Here is a 16318-nt window from a genome sequence, read left to right as displayed (position 1 = left end):
GGAGCACTGACTTTTCTCTTTGGAGCCACTTTTTTGAGGTGGTTCACTGTCACGACATTGATGTGCTGGTTTGGATGGAGTTTGGCCAAGGTGCAAGTTCTTGTGAACTTCTTGTGAAGTTCTTATGTGCGTGTAGAGCTTTTGGTTGCACTTCAGGATGTGTATGTTTCGCCTGTCAGCTTAGAACTGAGCAGGTGAAACTCAGTTAAAACTACAGCAGGAAGAATCTAAGCTATGTTGTTTGGGTGGTGGTTTTTTTTTTTCCTTTTAATCTTAAGGAAATTATTCTGATAATGGATGCAATTGGTTAGGAGTTTGGAAGATGAGTGTGCAGGAAAGGATGGTGCAGTCTTGAAGTGCTGGCTTTTTCAGATAGTTTTTTTTAATGTCTTGGAGAAACAATTAAAATGTGAATCATTACTGCTCCTGGCTGACTTTGGATGAACTAAAAATCATAGTGGCTGAAAGCATGCATTGACAAAGTCTGTAATAAGAAAATATTCAGGTATATCCTCGGTAGATTTATTTTTATCACCCAGGCTAGCCAGGCTGGTAGAAGCAGCAAGATTAGTAAAATAAACAAGTAGCTTTAGATTAAAAAAATAAAATAGCTTTTGTCCTTTGCAAGCCTACAACTGAAAGAAGTTGTACAACAATGCTTTATAGTTTTATGTGACAATGTTAACATATTAAAGCTTTATAACTATTGTATTGGGGGTCGGGTGAATTAATCAGTTCCTCCAAATGTTTATATTATTAGCTATGATACTACCTTATAGTCTGCTAATACTCCTTCTCTGTAGGTGGTAGAAAAGGGTAAAACTGTTAGCTCAGTTGCAGCCAGGTCCTCCAATTTTTCATGTGAGAACTCTCACTAAATGGAAGTAAAGGCACATGTGTTCATGGGCACCTTAATTTTCACAGCTTTCAGTTCTGAAAGTCCATAGGGTTTAGATGCCTGAGGGACGGGATGCCGTCCAGAGGGACCTGGACAAGCTCGAGAAGTGGGCCTGTGTGAACCTCATGAGTTTCAACAGGGCCAAGTGCAGGGTCCTGCATGTGGGTCGGGGCAATCCCTGGTATCAATACAGGCTGGGGGACGAAGGGGTTGAGAGCAGCCCTGCTGAGAAGGACTTGGGGGTACTGGTGGATGAAAAGCTGCACATGAGCCAGCAATGTGCGCTCGCAGCCCAGAAGGCCAACCGTATCCTGGGCTGCATCAAAAGCAGCGTGGCCAGCAGGTCGAGGGAGGTGATTCTGCCCCTCTACTCTGCTCTGGTGAGACCCCACCTGGAGTACTGCGTCCAGCTCTGGAGCCCTCAGCATAAGAAAGACACGGACCTGTTGGAGCGGGTCCAGAGGAGGGCCATGAAAATGATCAGGGGGATGGAACACCTCTCCTATGAAGAAAGGCTGAGAGAGTTGGGGTTGTTCAGCCTAGAGAAGAGGCGGCTTCGGGGAGACCTTCTTGCAGCCTCTCAGTACTTAAAGGGGGCTTATAAGAAAGATGGGGGCAAACTTTTTAGCAGGGCCTGTTGCAACAGGACAAGGGGGAATGGCTTTAAACTAAAGGGGGGTAGATTTAGACTAGATAGAAAGAAGAAATGTTTTACGCTGAGGGTGGTGAAGCACTGGCACAGGTTGCCCAGAGAGGTGGTGGATGCCCCATCCCCGGAAACATTCAAGGTCAGGTTGGACAGGGCTCTGAGCAACCTGATCTAGTTGCAGATGTCCCTGCCCACGGCAGGGGGGGTTGGACTAGATGACCTTAAAAGGTCCCTTTCCAACCCAAACTATTCTATGATTCTATGAACTCCAGGCATTCAATGCCTCTTCTATATTTGAGACCTCTTGTATTATACATAGAGACTTCTTCAGGTTGGGTTCTTCAGGCTGAAACTGCTGCTTTCCTTTGAGCAGTTGGCTCTTTCCTCACTTTCAATGTTTGTTTTAGCTCATTTAACAGTAAATTTTAAAACATTATTACCATGCTCGTTACTTTGTCCTCCATTTTGTTGGGACCATCCAATTTACATTAGATATTTGTCTTCTGTTTCTAAGTGCCATTTTCTTGTGTTTAAAATCATCTCCACGGCCCTCTGAGTACCATTGTAAAAAATTTTAATGTGCCTTTTGTCTTTCAGATCTCACTGCTGGTTGCGTTCATCAGTGTAAATAATTCTCCGTGGACGGATTACAGTGCGTACAGCTACTTTCAGATTGTCACCATGTGCGACTTGGTTATGATTTTGTTCTTCTACATTATCCACATTTTCAGAGTCTACAGGATTCTCACTTGTGTTAGCTGGCCACTTGCGGTAAGTCTGGGTTGCTTGCCTCTTTTGTGGGTTGATGTCTTGATTACTTAGTTCATTTTCTTGTGCTATCACACAATGATAGGCTGTCTTCCACGTACTTCTTTTTTGCCTTGTATACAAATCCTTTTGTTGCTTTTGTTATTAGTATTCAGTTCAGCAGATGCTGTAATTGTAAGGTTTTTTGAGCTGATTTGGATCTGATCCCGCCCTCATTTACACAGATATAAATCCAGGTTTACTCCAGGGAAGGCAATAGTGTTATTCTGAGACAATTGAAAAGAAGCTACTGATTATCAAGCTTCAGCAGATGGGTCCTAGCTCAGGTCATTTATAGCAGCTAAGGGATTGCTAGAGTGCCAGATCATAGCATTAGAATTCATGTAGTACATCCTGTCCCAAAATAAAGTCTACTAGTGCTATTTAAGTTAAATGTGTCTCTTTTTGGAATGGTTTTAGGTAACTTAAACAATAGCAAGAAAGCAGCCTCAACCTGATTGCCATAGCCTAGCCATTCCTGGGATATCCTGCAGGATGTTCCTGCCTCATTCCCACGTTTCCCCTGCACATCCATCTCTCATGGAGAACTAACGAGCAGCACAGAAAATGCGAGACCTGAACTTCCTCAGTAGCTTTGGGTCAGGTCAGCTAACAGAAGGGTCCTGCGTCCTAGTGTGGGGTGACGGATTTTAATAACCTCTTAGAACATGTCTCCCTTATGCATGGTGACATGTTAGTTCCACAGAGGAAGGACCAAAGGGATGGGGAAAGCCAACTGGAGAGATATAGAGGGATTTTGAAATCCGAGAATTATTTGGATGGTGTTTAATGGAAGCTATGTAAGTAGTTTACAGATCTAAGATAATGGTTTGTCCATCCATCCACTCCTAACCAGAGAGAAAATTTAAATTTTCTTTTTAGCTGAAGAATATGGTTAGACTTGTGCCCCTTTTTATTTTTTCAAACGCGTACCACCACTAACTGTCTCTAGAAAGTCCTTCTTTACCTAGAGATAATACAGATGCAGGGATTGAAATGAGGGATTGAAATAAGCTAATAAATGACAGTTTTGCAAAGCAGCATTTAATGTGGTGTTGGTTATGAGTGTCTGCATAGTTGTGCTTTTCGTGGCTTCTCTCCCGTTTCCAGTCTTGGTTGATGTAAGTTGTTAGTAAGTCCAGCAGTAGATCCACTGCTTACTTTCTAAGATTATCAGAAGTAGGACCATTTGGTTTTCTACTTACGCCATTTGCTGCCATTTATTGCCATTTCATATAGGCTGGAGAAATATGTCCTTAAGGCTTCTTCCTTCCTCCAGAACTGTCTCTTTAAGTAAGGTGCATACTTGATGCCATAAAGATACGTGTTTCACCCTCAGTAATATACCATGTTGAATTGAAAGGATTGCATCCATACCCAGTAAGTAGATCTTATTCCAGTGACATTAGTAGACCTGAAGATTGGCCCTCTCTCCTTTTTTGAACAGAAAATCAGGTATGGTACAAAATCCACTCACAGGGTGGGTTTTTTTCTCTTTTTTTAGCTTTTTTTTTTTCTTTTTGTTGACTGGTGTTTTGTCCTCTGGGTTTGAGTAACCTCTGCCAAATTGTTTTCATTCTGAGGCATATCGAAATGCTTTCCTGATAAGTTTCCCTTCTGATGCAGGCTGTGCTTGTCTTTACAGGAGTTTCTTCATTATTTAATTGGTACAATTCTGCTTCTCATTGCATCGATTGTAGCAGCATCCAAGAGTTACAATTTGACTGGACTTGTGGCTGGAGCGGTAAGACTGTGTTTATTAGTCTTGACTTTTTTTTTAATTGCAATATATATTAAGTAGGGCATTGGAAATCTATTACTTGTAATTTTATTTTCTTACAGACTTGCCTTGCTTGTGTCTTGGTTGGCTGAGCTACCTTCTAGCTCATTTCAGTGAATGTTCTGTAACACAATGCCAACAAAAATATTTTGTTGTGAGACTCCAGACTCACCACTAAAGTGGGTATTTGTCCTGTCAGAGAGTTGAAACCAAAGGTTCCTGCTTTAACTCATAGGAACTAATGAGTTTAGGGGAAGAATCAAGGCAATTCAGTTTTGACAAATGGCTGTTGTAGCAGCTAGAAGTTACCTAAAGGATTTCACTCCAGTCTTTGGCTTTTGATGCCTCCTGCTCCTGAACAGAACCCTGTTCAAGATAATTTCTCCCGAGCTAAAACCCACTGGGGTCCTGGGCTGACTTACTGGAAGATACTCTCTGCCTCTGCTGGCTGGAGGGCTTTATAGAGAGAGGCATTCCTTCCGAGCGTGGGCAACAGTATTTTCACAGCAGCAGGACCTGAAATACAGCTCCTCGAGAGTAAAGAATTACTTTCAAAAACTTAGTCCTGATGATGCAAACAGACTAGAAGACTTACCTGACTTGCTTATTCGGCAGGTGGCAGGGAAAGACTTGTTTGAATGGGGCAGTAAAAGAACAGTAATCAGAGGTGTTAGAAAAAGTTTTTTCTTTGTTGCAGAATCCTAGTGAGAAGTCTAGAAGGCGAGACTCCATGCTGCTTTTTCTCCCCCCTTGTATATGACTTTCAGTCTATCTTTCAGTCATTGTTTTGACAAGACATAAGCTGCTATTATACTACGGAAACTTTTATTTTTTTAGTATATTGGGAGAATGAAGTAAGAAATCACTTTTTTGGGTCTGTTAACATCATAAAATATGTAGCTGGATAAACAAGAGTGTCCGTACATTCATGGAATATGTGTCATCTAATGTTCCCTAAGTATTTGTGGTTTGTTTGTTTTCTCATCCAGACTTTCGGGTTCCTAGCTACGATCCTTTGTGTTTTAAGCATATGGTCATCCTACAAGGTTTCGTGCATCACGCAGTCAACAAGTAAGTATCATGCTTAGTAACTGCCAGAATGCTTCCCAAAATGAATATTTATATTTTCTGCCACAGGGCTGTGTCTGCCTGGAAGGATTTATTAACGTCCTGTTCCTTGTTACTCAAAATTGCTCACAAAGCAATAATTCCGTATTTTCTGTCAACACAGATGTATCACAGCTACTGACAGCTGTTAACAACTAACTACAAGAGCAAAATAACTTGCTTCTAGCAAGTAGTGAATGTATCAGTGCTTTCTCTTCTCCCTCCCCCACCCCCTACCAAAAGAAGGTTTCCTGTGTGTTCCTTAATCAAGTAGATGAATTTGTTTGTGCAATGCAAGTGACACTGTCTTCCTTTTCAAAGATGCATCTGTATGACTCCTCCATCTCTGCAAGACGTCTGCCTTACAAAACAGGATACCAAAGAGGATCGTCCACTACTGAGGAGAGAGCATGGGTATTTTGTTACTAGCCTGGACAGCTGGTAGCTTTTGAAGATCTCCTTGAATGCCTATGCAAAACAATGTTGTGAACCAAAGTTTTTTTGCTCCCCTCACTTCCCCCCCTCAAAGAAGTTTATAATGGAGAACCTGCTTTTTATGAGCTTTACAGAGAAAGACAACTTCTGCCTCACAAGCTGGGCTGCGGTCGTTTCCAGCTATTTGCAATAAGTGCATTTAAAACTCATTTGGAGAGTCGTTTGGTTCTCCGTTCAGAGGGATGGAAAGATTGCTTCTGATTTTCCTCCATCTGTTTACAGAAGGGAAATCCTGCAAAGTCCTACCTGATTCTTAACTTCAAAGGATGATTTGCTTAACGAAGGAACTGTTACAAACTGATTTATGCCTGGATAAGCTGACCCAAGTCTTTGTTACCTCTTTCTATCAGAACTGTGGACTTTTTCTAACATCAGCTCAGCCAGCATCAAAAATTATGAACTGCAACTTGAATACGTCACTGCAAACACTCCCTCCTAGCCCCAACTGTACATGATGAAATCGGGTTTTTTCTTCATGAATTTTTACAGGTTATTAACAATCAAAGATTATTCTTTAAAACTTCCCTCTGACAAATACAGAAAAATACATACCCAAGAATATGTGTTTAATGTTTTGTGGGACCTTTTCACAAATACAAATACCCATTTTACAAATGAGTAAGACCCATTCTGTAGACAATTTCTGTGCATTTCCTATAAATTATTCTCTTTGGAGTCTAACAGTGTTTATGGAAAGCCCATTGTGAATGGAGCAATGTGCTGCTTTCTCTGTCTTACGTGCGGTTTGTCCCTTCCTCTGCCTCTGCTGGGATCCATGCTTTTGGAGACTCTGCCCAGAGCCTGGACAGGCAGAACAGTTCAGTTTTGTCCAAGCTGGTATTGTCATGAAGTTCTGTGTAACTTCGAGGCTGAGACAGTGTCTTCTTGGCACCTTTGTCTTTCTCTCCTTTTGCAGTCCGTCTCTGGTGAGCTGGAAATTATTTGCAGGAAAAAGGGAAGCACAGGCCCATCTTCCTTGGTGCTTTCCCTTTTCATGTCTAGCTGTGAAGTAGAACTTGCACTTATAAGTTGGTCTCTTCTGTCAGGACAACTGCATGATGGTGCAGCAGGTTTCTGCAAAACGTAGGATTTATACAGTTTACCAGGTCCAATCTGGAGGAAGGAAGCATTTTCTGGCCTGCTATGCATTCTCCTATTTGTCTGAAATTCTGCGCCAATACTGCTGAGTAATTTAATGGTCCTCTCATAAAATTCTTTTTGTGCCTCATAGCAGGTCATCATACATTGCCATTTGTTGCCACCTTATTTTTTTCTCTCATCCTAATATATGTATCTTCACTTTGAATTTTTTTTTTTTTTTTTTTTTTTTTACTCTTTGACAAGAGAAATTGGCCAACTGCTAAAGTGTCAAAAATTTTGAGTAAGTAGATGAAAATAACTGAGCAGATAACCTGGAAAGGTAGAAATCCCCCTCCTCGTGGTGCAGTTTCTGTGATTCTTCTTGCTGTTCCTTTTCATAAGTGCCCTATTTACAGCAACATAGAGCAGGAAATACTTTGAAAGCGCAAAAGTCTGCTGTTTGTGGATGAAGATACATATATTCACTCCAAGATAAACTGCTTTGACACTAACATAGAGGATTATTCAACTAAAACTATGTAAGAGGCAGTTATAATGTTACTAATTTCATATTGACTGTTTTTTATTTCTTTACACCATCCAACTTTGGCCTGCTTTTCTGCCCAATACCTTCAGATGACATATTTTGTTTGGTCAGAAATGGGTCACTTTTTTGTTTTTAATGACCTGAATTGAGCATTCCTCGAAGGTTCTTTGGCGTAAAAGAATAGACATCTTTCTCAGCTAGAAATCCACTGTCAGCAGAGTCAGTGATGGTTCAGGATTCTTTGCCCTGCCAGCACAGGACTGGTCCAAAGGACAGTCCTGTTTGACAAGGGACTTGTTCATTGGGGTTGTTCAGCCTAGAGAAGAGGCGGCTTCGGGGAGACCTTATTGCAGCCTCTCAGTACTTAAAGGGGGCTTATAAAAAAGATGGGGGCAAACTTTTTAGCAGGGTCTGTTGCAACAGGACAAGGGGGAATGGCTTTAAACTAAAGGGGGGTAGATTTAGACTAGATAGAAGGAAGAAATTTTTTACGCTGAGGGTGGTGAAACACTGGCACAGGTTGCCCAGGGAGGTGGTGGATGCCCCATCCCTGGAAACATTCAAGGTCAGGTTGGATGGGGCTCTGAGCAACCTGATCTAGTTGCAGATGTCCCTGCCCACGGCAGGGGGGGTTGGACTAGATGACCTTTAGAGGTCCCCGCCAACCCAAACTATTCTATGATTCTATGACTTCATTCTGGGCACTCTGAGTGAAAATACCTGCAGAAGGTGGTATACACATACGTGTATACACACACACACACACATATACACATGTATTTTTTTGCAACAGGGGTGCTTGATCACCAGTTCTCCTGCCAAGACTGACTTAACTATAGCTTTTGGAAACTAGCACTCTGACTTTAATTTGGACTGATATGGTAGATATTTAAGGATACAACCTCTTCCGTTCTCCCAGAGGAAAGAGAAGTGCTCTGTTTCTCCTTCACCTCCTGAGGTATCACCTCAGATGATAGATAGTAGGCACCTTCCTACAAGCGTTAACCTCTCTTGGCAATCCTGTGGGAAACCAGTGTTCCGCTGCACACGTGTGAATGCAGCTGAGACCTCAGCGCTGCGGTGGCAGTGGGGAGAACCACCTGCTAAGGATTGGGGCTGGAGCCTGAGCTTGCTCTGAAGAAAAGGCTGTTTCCACGCTCTGCTGGAATCATGCCCCCTCTCCTGGCACTACACTAGCATCTTTTTTTCAGCCTCCCACATCACTCTGTCACTTGTCACCATGTGGGGAAAAAAAAATTAGGGGGAATTTCATGCAGTCTGACGACCAAAGAATTTCTGAACTATGCTCTGTGATCGCCCAAAGAATATGTTTTGCTACAAGTGCACTTGTTTATACTGGATCAAGAGAAGTAAATTACAAGTTCCCTTTTGGTTTTTGTGCCTATCGACAGGCCTAAGGTATGCCTGCAGCTTTTGCTGTTATGACAGTGCTGGGTCCATAGACCCACCAGATGCTCTTAATGCAGGATGCTTTCAGACTGGAAAACTGACATCTCTGCTGCCAAAGCTTCCTCGCTTCCCGCAAATCCTCCTTGTGAAACATGTCTACCAAGAAAAGCACAGGTTTTACTGGTATCACCAGCTCTACTGGGGGTCTTTGAATGACAGCTCTGTCTGGCAGGGACTTTGGCACCTTTTTAAAAGCACTTTGGCACCTGTTTTAAGTTTCCTTCAGTATCAACCTGGTTCTGAAAGCTCCATCTGTCTGCAACTTTGTCAAATATGGGATTCCAGCTGTTTTAGAAATAAACTATGTTCGCTATTTGGATGATGTAACGGCTTTGAGAATCAGATTGTTGTCTTGCTCATTTTTTTCCTTCCTCTACTTAGAGCAGTGACTTTCTCTCTGGGGAGTGCCAGAATACATCCTGTAACTGGAGGACAAGAGGTAGGAGCCACAGAAAAAACTGTTCCCCTGCCATTGTGTTTGGATGTGCTGGTCTCTGACTATCCCACCCAAAAGCTGTCCGTCCTCTTCAGCTCCAGGGTGAGTGTAGTATATCCTTTGAGCCAACACAGGTAGAGTTTGGGGTTCAGTTTTACTGAAAATTAAAATGTAAATGTTGGTAGAAGAAAAAGGTAGTACAAACTGTTTCATACTGCAAAAAAAAAACCCCTGATGTTTGAGCTCTGGGGGCTTGAGATAAGTTAGAGAGTGAATAGTGCTTTTCTCAGGTAGAAACTGGGAAGATGAGAAGGGGAAACGAAACTTTTAAAAAGGGGAAGGGTGGCTTTGAAAAGCCTGAGGACCACAGTGCTGGATGAAGACACTGGAGGTTACGTGACAGCTTGCACGCTTTTTCTGTTGCTCTGAAATGGTTGTGTTTTGCATTGTGTGAACTACAAAGGAATGGTTTCTTTACTCCTAAAAGGCTTCGGGAACAAATCACTATGTGGGCTATAGAGGAGATAGCAGGACACTAGGATAACGATAACTTTTAATGAAGGTGGGGCGGGGGGGGGGTGTTGAGTGATGCTCCAGGGAAGAGGACTAGGAGCTTATTAGGACAAAAAGGAGCAGGAGACAAGGAAGGGCAGGTGCAAACATTAGTAGAAAGCTTATGAGAGGAGGAACTAATGTGAGCACATTATGCACTAATAGAAACGCTGGCAGGTATCAACAGTTTCTGGCTGTGTCAGTACTTAAAGGGCAGACCTGCCTGGAGTGATAGAAAAGTCTCTTTTCTGCTTGCCTGCTATGTACACTTCATACCCTGTGTCTGGGATTTGCATGTTCTGCTCAAGCTGCGGGAGGACACACTAAACCTGACCCAGAGGCTGCGGAACATGGCATCAAGTTGCCACATGTTCTGCCCTGTTTAACTTTAAATTGTTCTTAGAGACAGCATGGAGCAAAATACTGCTGCTAAGCGTGAGAGGCTATGTCCTGGCCAGTGGCCTTGGCCATCCTTCTGGCTAGGGGCAAAAGTACAGACCCGCTTTTAGACTGTCACCTGAAAGCCAAGGAAAGCTGGAGTTACGTATTGCAGGGCCCTACTGATGAGCTTGACACTGGGCTGGCATCCAGGAGGTGCTGCTGGTTGTGTGAGATGGGGAGAAGCAGGCACGAGAGAAAGGGTCTGTGGGAGGCCCAAGTCCTGTTCTTTCTGCCTGTGGAGATTTACACCCAGGTGGCAGGAGAGAGCCCTCGCCATAAAGCTCTAGGGTATTCTTAAGCAACCCTCCTGTTAAGGCCATTTCAGTTTTCAGACTGGAGCGCAGGTGCAGGCGCCGTGCCCTTGGCTTATCTTTCACTCCTCTGCAGATGCACAGAGCTGCACACTTGCGAAGCCATCCTGTGGGGAACAGGCAGCTCTTAGTTCCGATCCCTGGTCCCAGGGCTTGTTTAACTCCGCTACATGGAAGGAGGTCGGAAAGTCGCACTGGTGCTTGTCATCTTCCTCTCCTGGAGAAGGATGATTACTTTTTTCCAGCACAAAGGCAGCTGGAAAACAGGAAAAGCACTAAGTGCTGTTGGCTGCTCCTTCCTATGCTTGTTGCTTCTAGAGGTCACTGATTACCCACAGCTGGCTACTCCAGAGTTTGTTTCTATTCTGCCTGTCCCTGAGCCCAGAGTCCTTCAGCCTCGGCTAGTCCCCTGGGTCAGCACTCTGGTTTCTCACGGCCAGTATGGTAAGTCTGTGCCATTGTTTGTTTATTACTAGGGACTGACCAGTGTACAGTGGGTTCCCACCATCCAGCAGCTTGCGTCCAAAAAAAAAAAACAAACCCATAAAAACCCCATATTGATGAACAACCAATGAAGTAGCTTTATCCTCTTATTATCTCATATCTGGACTGGTTTACTGGGTTAATGACTTGCCAATTTATTAAGTCTCAAACAAGCTCTCATCACCTGCCCAGACCAGCCCCTCTGCCTTGGGGCAGTTGGCAAAAAAAAAAATCTGTCTGTTTTTTGCCTTCTGCCAAACTTCTGTCAGAGCTGCTCTGACAGTGAAATTGAAGCTGTCTGGCCATGCCCAGAAGCAGCACTTCACGCAGGTAGGAAGCTTGGGGGGGGGGGGGGGGGGGGGGGGGGAGAAAAAAGAGTTGTAGCGCTACAGGAGTTTCCTGCCTCAAGGATGAGGTGGCTGCCAAGACAAGCTTTCAGTTTTACATGGAGGCAGGATTTAGATACCGAACTCTTTGGCATTATTCTGGCTTAGTGCTGTGAAAGCTTGGCTTTGAGTAGCCAGAGGCGTGATATTGTGGCTGCTTGTCATGTGCTGGGGCGGGGACAGCAGTATGATAGGGAGGGTTCATAACAAGGAGGCTGAGAGGGACCTTGCCTTTTGGGGTGGTGGTGGTGGGGAATAAGGAGGGCAAAGCTAGAAAAGAAAGTGCAGATGAAGAAGCTAAAATCAAGGGGCCACTGCAGAGTGGCAGTGCTACCTGGCATTTCCTGAGCAAGCCGCTCAGAACAGTGCTGTTACTCGGGTTAATGTTTTCATATCGCTTCCTGAACGTGGTATGACCTCCAGCAGCACCTGTTTTTTGCATATTGCTGAACTACAGCTTTACAGAAAGGCGCATAAGATGATAAATATTTTCAAAAGCAGTTTTGTCACTGGGTGCTAACCGGCTCTCAGGCAAGACTTGCGTTTGAGCAGAGTAAGTCCTTCAGAGCACTAGCCAGCCATGAAGGCCAGAGCTTTTGAAGCAGAAGAAAGGATTAGGACATAGATGACTTCAATTAAAACGCATTTTTGTGGGTCCTGGCTTGAACCGAGTTAAATTCAAAATGCCCAAGATGTAGATTTCATATGTTGCTCTTTAGATGTTTACAGACCTAGAATAACAGCAATGCACAAAGCAACCACTTGAAAGGAATAAACTGCAACCTAAAGCATTAGCAGAAGAGCAGCAGTCCTGCCCTCCTCACCGTGACAGGAAATTCGCCCAGCAGTGTGAAGTAACACAGGAAGGCGCAGGTGTCCCGGTGCCAGCACTCGCTGCTACAAAGCCCTCAGGTTACTCTGCCTGGCCCTAAAATGATTTCAGCCCCGCGTGGAGCACAGAGGCACTGCCACGTATGTCACCTTCAGAGCCCCTCTCGCCTGTGACTCCAGAGGGGTGTGCCCACAGGCTGGGACCGTGCAAAGGTAGACGGGCAGCTGTGCGGCAAACCAAGCACCTGGGGAAAAGAGGGAATAGCACAGAAGAAAAGGAGCAAACTGAGTGCTCTGTGCTTTGCATGTGTGGGTATGTGTAGAAAAAAAGTAATGTGTGGTGATGAGGGAAACACCTGCATGTTTCTGTGGCTGATGAAGGGGCTACCAGAAAGACAACAAGAATATGTCAGTTTCTGAAGTGGAGCCAATGTGTGTGTGTGTGTGTATGATGCGGTAGGCCCAGCCTCCCTGCAGGGGTGAATATCCCCAAGCCACTAACATAGAGTCATTGCTAAATTAAGTATGTCTGAACCACTTGCTCTTTCCTTGCATGTTTGCACTTGTGCAGGAAGAGCAACAGCAGAAATTCCTCCACATAGGAGGAATTGTGGCAAGACTCTAGAAACCTTGGGAGAAAAAAACCCACAGGTGTAGACTTAGAGGCACCTAACCATTAGGCATACAAGGACAGAGTAGGAAATTAGAGACACCACTCATCCTGCACCTCTTTTTACAGCCCAAAGAGAGTTAATACCATTCTCCCAGGGAAAAGCAGTGTGTCTTGGAGGCTATTTGCATGGAACTAGCCTTAGCACCCAGCCAGTCTCCCTTGCGTATTCCACAAAGAAAGAGAAGGGCAAGAGTGAATCACAGCAACAGTGACTCGGAGTGCAGGAGTTAGTTACCCTTCCTCTCAGATTCACCTTCTAGACATGCCTCTTCCTCCATCAGCCTACCGGGGGAGCTTGGCCTCCCAGCTGGGACATCTCGGGGTCGGGCTGAGGAGATACCCCTTTTACTTTCCCATGTGGAGCTGGGGCAATACCCACCTCTTAATTCCAGGACTTGCATGTCAGCATGCACTTACTTAACAGAGCTAATGCGATAGCTGGGTGGATGGGAAGAGACCAGGCTAGGGGTTGTGTATCCCCTCAAAGCTTGTAGCTAGCCAAAAGCATCCATTTGCAGCTTCCTTTCATTACATCTGCTGGCCAGCTGTGATGGTAGGGTATGATTTCCCCCCTCCCCCAGTAGAGCCCTGCCAGCGCACACAATTACACTCACGCAACTTTCTGTTATTGAGATTATTGGGGGCTTTTATGAGGTGGACTGGTGCTGGTGGCTTTGTACCACCACGAGTACGAATCACAGCTCCGCTGGTATAATAGCTCCTTTTAAATCAGAAGTGCTTTGTCCATCTAGCACAGTCTACTGTTATTTCTACATCTGTAAATCACTCTTAACATAAAACTTAATGATCTGCATCCCCCTTTTTCATGAACCCCAGCCAAACAAGAGCACAATGCTGCAGCTGTAGCTATTAAGCTATGGTGGCAGCAAAGCACTCCATTAATACCTCATGCTCAGCAGTTTGTGATGCATGAGAGCTGAATAATTATGCCCTTGTTACCCTCAAATGAGAAGCACAATTGCCAGAAACAAGCGTTTACAATTAAAAAACTGTATCAAGTCAAGGACAACATTTGTTCATTCATAAAACAAGCCTTTCTGAGCAAGAGAACTATGAGGCAGAAAACAGGCAGGCTTACGTTAACGGGACAGTTGTTTCTAGAGCTGTATCGTACCCCCTCAGATAGACCTCCATAGCCACTTTATCCCAGCTGTTTTGAGAAACTAGCAGGCAGAGCTTTAGCCAAAGCTCTTGTTGCTATGAATTGCACTGCTAGGGAGGTTTAGTTTAGATTTGAGGGACAGGAATGGGAAGCAGGGCTTTAACAACGTGAGTATCAATAACCAGTGATGTGCAGACAGGCATAGGAGAGTGAAAATGGGTGTTGTGTTAACCATAAAAATAGAAGTGGTGAGAGTCTGTCCTCCCTTCTGAGGATGCCTTGTTGCTCACACCAGGGTAGCAGCTCCACGTCTTTGGTTAGTGGTGTGCAGAGACCACAGAACAACGAAGTAACTGTTCCTCCCTTACCTACAGCTCAACACGAACAGGGATTTCAGTATTGTGTCCACACTGATATTTTTGGAAGAGTGACAGCTGGTGCAAAGGAAGTAGTTAAAAGGAGGTAGTAGTAGAGCTGTAGTGCAGACAGACTTACATTATTTTGAGCAACATTCCACCATTCTCTCAGCAAGTTGTAGGGCATGTGGTAATAAAAAACTTGTCATGCTTTTGTCTTACAGTATTACGCTTTCAGTAAGTCCAAGTGAGGACTAAAAAGAGAGTTCTGAAGTACACCCCAAACTTAGCACTGCAGACTACTACATGCTTTCATGCAGCACATCTAGCAACAGATACCTGACTGGGTATTTGCTGTCCTCATCTGGCTGCACATGAGTCATGCTACAGAAGAATGTGCTGCTTATGCTGTCGCCTCCTTGTGAAGCCCTCACGCTCACCTCAGGACTTGCCAACTTCAAAACAGCAAGTCTGTTTTATTTTCCCCGTCCTGTTCTAATATTCAGCCAAGAGATAATAGGTGACAAGAAACAAAGTGAGTGATCAGGATACGCGGGCTGGTCAAAGCAAGTTTTGCTGGGGTGCCTGGAGAGGACCGGAATTGCCAGAAGCCCTGTCTGGCATGCATGACAGCTATGTTTGCCAACATTTCTGTTTGTGGACCCTGATTTTTTTCCAGCGTGCATAATTTGCATTTTTGGATAATAAGCTTCTCTCATTTCACTTCCTGAGAGTCCAGGAAATGCTCAGGTACTCCCCATTCCTTTGTTCTCCCACCCATGATCCACAGAGCTTTCATTGAAAACCACGGCATAGTACAGACCACAAAAATCTTCACAGCTGCCATACAGTGTTACAGATGCAGATGTAGTCATGCGGCTGAGGCTTGACTTTGTAATTAAAAAGAATTTTTAAAAACATCTCTTAGCAGGTTACAAAACAAAAGGAATAAAAGTAAAACCCTTTCAAACTGCTTAGGTAAAGGATCTCCTTGAGACAATGTTGATCTGATTATATTATCAAAAAACCTTCAGGCTACATTTTGAGAAATAAGCAAATGATTGGAAACAGTATCACTAAAATGCAGTGTTCAATTTAGAGCCACACTGACAAAAGAAGAGGACAAGAGGGCTTCAACTCCACTGAAAATACAGGTGGGAAGATGGCAAAGTCCTCCAGACCAAATCATTTCAATCACAGGACCACTTTGCCCTCTTGTGGGCAAGCTTCTCTCCTGCAGCTTCTCAGCAGATTCCTGTGCAGACAACTGCACTGTGCAGGCGGCACGAACAGAATTTAAAAAACGTTGCTGGCCTTCCTTGTGCTTCCTTTAGCAGGCAAAGAATAGCTATTCTAAATCCAAAGAGAAGTCAAACCCCAAACCCGGCCAAGTAGCTAACCTGGCTTGGTTCCTGCATGACAGCACGAAGGAGGCTGTGTGATAAAGCAGGTGGCTGGTCGTGCTCCTCGCTGTCAGGAGAAAGCCCACCCAAAAAAGCAAGGAGACACGTACGTGCCTTGAACAACGGATGCACAGGCAGCAGCGACCAGGTGGTGCCTGCGCACTCACAAAGGAAAGCCGCAGCCTGCCAGCCTATATTCTGCCCTGCTGCGCTATTCTGAGAATTTACAGTAAACTAACTTGGATTACGCTCCTGAGAAAGGAGTCGTCATGATTCTGGCAGTAACACGACTTAAACTGTGTGGTCATGCTCCAAATTATTAAATCTTTATTAATCTTTCTTAGGACTTCTGAGTTATTTTCTCATGCTGTGTAAATCCACCACTGACGTACCCTTTTAATACAATATTTTGCCTCGATTGTTTTCTTGCATCTGGTTTTCAAATGTAATTAAAAGCATTAGAGACCTTTTTCCCTTATGAATCCTTATG

The 16318-nt window shown here is 44.2% G+C and overlaps 1 protein-coding gene across 1 annotated transcript in view; it reads left to right on the top strand.

Annotated features, from left to right (window-relative positions):
• CMTM7 (CKLF like MARVEL transmembrane domain containing 7) overlaps positions 1-6293 on the top strand; it is a 29805-nt gene extending 23512 nt beyond the window's left edge. The window contains exons 2-5 of the mRNA XM_076331125.1: positions 2145-2318; positions 4000-4098; positions 5124-5205; positions 5563-6293. Of these exons, the coding sequence (XP_076187240.1) occupies positions 2145-2318; positions 4000-4098; positions 5124-5205; positions 5563-5576 (369 nt within the window). The 3' untranslated portion in view covers positions 5577-6293. The remainder of the gene's footprint in view (positions 1-2144; positions 2319-3999; positions 4099-5123; positions 5206-5562) is intronic.
• Positions 6294-16318: the final 10025 nt, after the last annotated feature.

This window comes from Aptenodytes patagonicus, chromosome 2 (assembly GCF_965638725.1).
Source record: "Aptenodytes patagonicus chromosome 2, bAptPat1.pri.cur, whole genome shotgun sequence".
In the NCBI taxonomy this organism is placed as follows: domain Eukaryota; kingdom Metazoa; phylum Chordata; class Aves; order Sphenisciformes; family Spheniscidae; genus Aptenodytes; species Aptenodytes patagonicus.
This window is presented reverse-complemented; position numbering and strand designations above follow the sequence as displayed.